This window comes from Oxyura jamaicensis, chromosome 3, assembly GCF_011077185.1.
Source record: "Oxyura jamaicensis isolate SHBP4307 breed ruddy duck chromosome 3, BPBGC_Ojam_1.0, whole genome shotgun sequence".
In the NCBI taxonomy this organism is placed as follows: domain Eukaryota; kingdom Metazoa; phylum Chordata; class Aves; order Anseriformes; family Anatidae; genus Oxyura; species Oxyura jamaicensis.
The window spans coordinates 62,131,560-62,135,328 of record NC_048895.1 but is presented as its reverse complement, the minus strand read 5'-3'; the positions used below and the strand labels follow the sequence as shown (position 1 = coordinate 62,135,328).

Genomic DNA, 3,769 nt, shown 5'->3' with positions numbered 1-3,769 from the left:
TGTTCACATGTTGGATTACATTCTGCCAATGCTGTGAAATCACATGTTATCAGTTTGCAATGACAGCTCTCTCAAACTCTATCATATCCTGTAAGCTAGATTTCATATCTTTGAGAATGAATAGTATCTAACTCTGTGAGACATTATGGTGAGGTTGGTAGAATCCCTTGCAGTAACCTTTTTAGGATGTGCACATCATGTATTAACAAAAATATATAGTATTATTTTAATATTATTTTGATGCTGAACCATCTCAAACAACATCCTTCCTCCCAATATTTTAAATGTGGGTCATTTTGTACATTTGGGCTATAAAGATTATTTTTCAGTTTGGTTAGAACCACACACCTTTACAAGTTAAAGACTTGATCCTACAAACATTTAAGCATATGCTTAATTTTACTTAGTGATAAAATCTGTTATATACTGACTAACAGGGCAAAATTGTTTATTAGATTAGGGCCTTATTTGGCCTTCTGAAAATCTTTTTACCCTTCTCCAAATACTTTAAGTAGCCCTCTTATTGAGCAAACTATGCCTGCAAGGCTGCAAAGGAAACCCAAAATAAAAACAGAGATATCTGCACATTTCTCAAAGAAGGATAGTTTTTTCCATTTAAGTTTTAAGTGGAAGAGAGAAGGAAGAAGAAAAGTCATAGCAGCACCTGTTATACTGCCTGTTAAACCCATCAGCAGGGCAAAATGTGGTATGAACATGGACATCAGCAGAGTTAACAGGAGAAATGAGCCTCTTAGACCCAGAGCAAACTGTGGAGAACTGTAATTGGAATAGGTGCCTCTAGAAATACAAGCATACACAATTTCTGTGGCTGCAAAAAAGGGCAAAGGGTAAGAAAGAAGAGCCTTGGTTAAAAGACACAAATTCACTAGGGTCTGAAGAAATGATGGCAGGTTGTCAGTAATAACTTCCTTTGTCTCCTCACCCCAGGTTAAGAATGCAGTCAGGGCAAAGGTTGTTTTCAAGACACAAGCAAAAAAATGAGTCCAATTCAGCATGCACCTAAACTCCTCCGGTTTTTTCATGTTACCTTCAAGTGTGGGAAGAAATATTTGTGAAGTGTAACTGAAAATGATCACTCCTATAGAGACCAAGAAGTCCTCAAACTCAATGGAGAGTTTGAATTTTGCCCAGGACCACTGATGTATTTGTGTGAGACAGTAAGTTATCACTACAAAGATAATAATGAAATGAACCAAGGAACAAAGCTGGCTGAGTTTGGAAACAATTTTGAGAGTCTTGATAAATGCACAAGGCAGCAATGTAATAAATGAAATTACAGACCAAGTTTTCTCAGTCATTGGTACATATGGAAAACAGTGTGACAGCAAGTTCCCACTAACAACCAGATACAAAACACATGTCATGATCAGTTCCATAACTTGGGTCACATTGACAACTATACCACCTAGGTTGGGAGATAGCTTTCTGCAGCAGGCATTTGCAATGTCTTCATATGTGTCTCTCACTCTTATAAGCTGCCCATCTTCATTTTCTTCATACAGGCAAGTGATTAGAATTTTGCCTGTATAACAGCATAATGCTGCAGCCAAGACAATAAGAAACAGGCCACTGTATCCACTGTGGAGAATAGCATATGGCAATCCTAGGACAAAAACTCCCTGAAGAAGAAAAAGAGAAAAAGATAACATCACTGAGGCAAAATGTTTACTAGAATCCACACTCCCAAGCCTGCCCTCCATTGAGCATTGATTTCACTGAACTGCAAGGTGGAAGTACTGCTACATTCAGCTAAATAAGCAACAATCATGATAAATGTGCTTATTTATGATAAATTAAATTATTAGCAAAAATAACTGTTCCTATTGTCACACATGTAATGATAAGCTAGGAAAAAGAGTGGGTGAATGTTAGAGTCAGGTCCTTAGTTAATAATTAATGCTGATGTGATTAGAAGCACATTTTAGAAGGTTCAGAGGCATTTACTCAGTCAACATGCATATTAATGAAACAGGTTCAATAACAGTAAAATTAAGCAGCTGTACCATCATCATCTCCACAACTTTCATTTAAAATAAAAATAACACTGTAGATAGATCCAGGAAGGACAATTCTCTTCAGTGTAAAAATTGTTAACACCCCTCTGGAAAGAAAAGTGCATTAGAGTGACATCAGAGTTTGCTTGTGTTTCCTCTGTGGCTTCTGTATGCCTCGTGCAGTCCATGCTCTAGTAAAGTCCACTACTAAAGCAATTCTCAAAGCTGAGATTCTAGAACATGCAAACTTACTTAGCTGTTTAAAATGTGTGAAACATGTAGACATGCTTTGAACAGTTTCTGAAAAGAACAGAATTATATATATATTTTTTATCTAGTAAAAAATGTGGCACTTTACTTTCAGAGAATATTGTGTGTGTTTCTTTGTCCTTTTCTCTATATTTTGTCTCTTCTTTCTCTATATTTAAGGACAAATTGCACTTTTATGTGGTTTAATTTCTAACAGCACAAAACCAACATAACCCTTGAACTATAGCTATTCATAAAAATATCTAGTTTATGAAAGAAGCTTTTGTGGCATTTTTCTTTTCTTTTCTTTTTTTTTTTTTTTTTTCAAAGCTGAAACTAGGCAATGCACCTTAGTCATACTGGTTAGGAGATTTTTGTTCTTGATGACTGAAGAAAGGTAGGGAGGAAACAAAGTATAGTTAACTAGTTCTACAGAAATGTTTACTTCAGTATTTCTTACAGCAATGATGATATGATGAAATAAGAGCATTCATTCTCATTCATGACCACCCCTTTAGACTGATAGGACTTGATTTGGACCAACCCCATCTTAATTTTATTTCTGAGCAAACCTGAGCAATTCCATTCTGCCCTGCTAAACCTGTGAACCCCCAACAGAAAGAGGCCTCCTTTATATGATCTGTAAGCCATCAAGATGGCCACTTGGTGGCTCACAAACCGGTAGGATCTTCCTGGAGAGCTAAATTTCATCTCAGTATTACCCAGTGGAATTCATTGCTACCCTCTGTTTTAAATGAAATCCTTACTACTACATACTAACCACCAGTGGCTTTCTGAATGCCACTTGTGACCAGGTTACTAGTCTAAACTCCTAGGCATGGCTCCTTTCATAGTGAATTGGAATCCCTCCAAAGGAGGATGACATGCATCATTCTCATTGATGGGACAAATCCCATCCTTTGGACATATACCCCTAGGCAGAGGAGGAGGTCTGTTGTGTACAGTTACACTGTGTGCCTGTGTTTACTGGCTCAGAGACTTGCATTTGCCCCCCCACAAAAAATGGCGGACCCTCCCATTCTCCTTGAGGGGAGCGACACATTTCTCCTCTCTCTACCGGAGTGAGTTGTGCTGCTCATTACTTTCAGAAGCCAAGGTAGAAGAGGTGAGTTGAACTGTCTAACCCTTAATTTCTGACTTTTTCAGCCAATTGTTTCAGGAATGTTTCTCTTTGGTGTTTTCTGTCAACTGACAGGCTCTGTAGCCAGCATGTTACTGTCTGTGAAGGCAGCCTAGGAGCCCAGCTCTGCCGCAATTTGTCAAGAAGGTGGATGCCTGCCTCAGCTTCACAAGGTTTATACCTTGCACCCCACTTCTACATGGTACAAGCACTTGGAGGCCTGTTCCTATACAGAGGACTCTAAGGAAGGACAATTTTTCAAACACTGAATAATCATCAAGGTGTATGAAGTATTCTCCTTTTCTTCCAGCCATGAGACAGCATTCCTTTTCAGGCCCACTGTGAGCCAACCAGAGAGGAAAAC

The 3,769-nt window shown here is 38.4% G+C and overlaps 1 protein-coding gene across 1 annotated transcript; it reads right to left on the bottom strand.

The window, feature by feature from the left end:
* Positions 1 to 488: 488 nt before the first annotated feature.
* LOC118163805 (vesicular inhibitory amino acid transporter-like) lies at positions 489 to 1,811 on the bottom strand. Its single transcript, XM_035320810.1, has one exon. It carries the CDS (start codon positions 1,719 to 1,721, stop codon positions 489 to 491), a length of 1,233 nt encoding a protein of 410 aa, XP_035176701.1. The 5' UTR covers positions 1,722 to 1,811.
* Between the last annotated feature and the right edge of the window lie 1,958 nt (positions 1,812 to 3,769).

What these genes read in the sequence shown, in the direction of transcription:
- LOC118163805 (XM_035320810.1), bottom strand. Translation starts at nt 1,721, where the DNA reads ATGGAGGGCAGGCTTGGGAGTGTGGATTCTAGTAAACATTTTGCCTCA.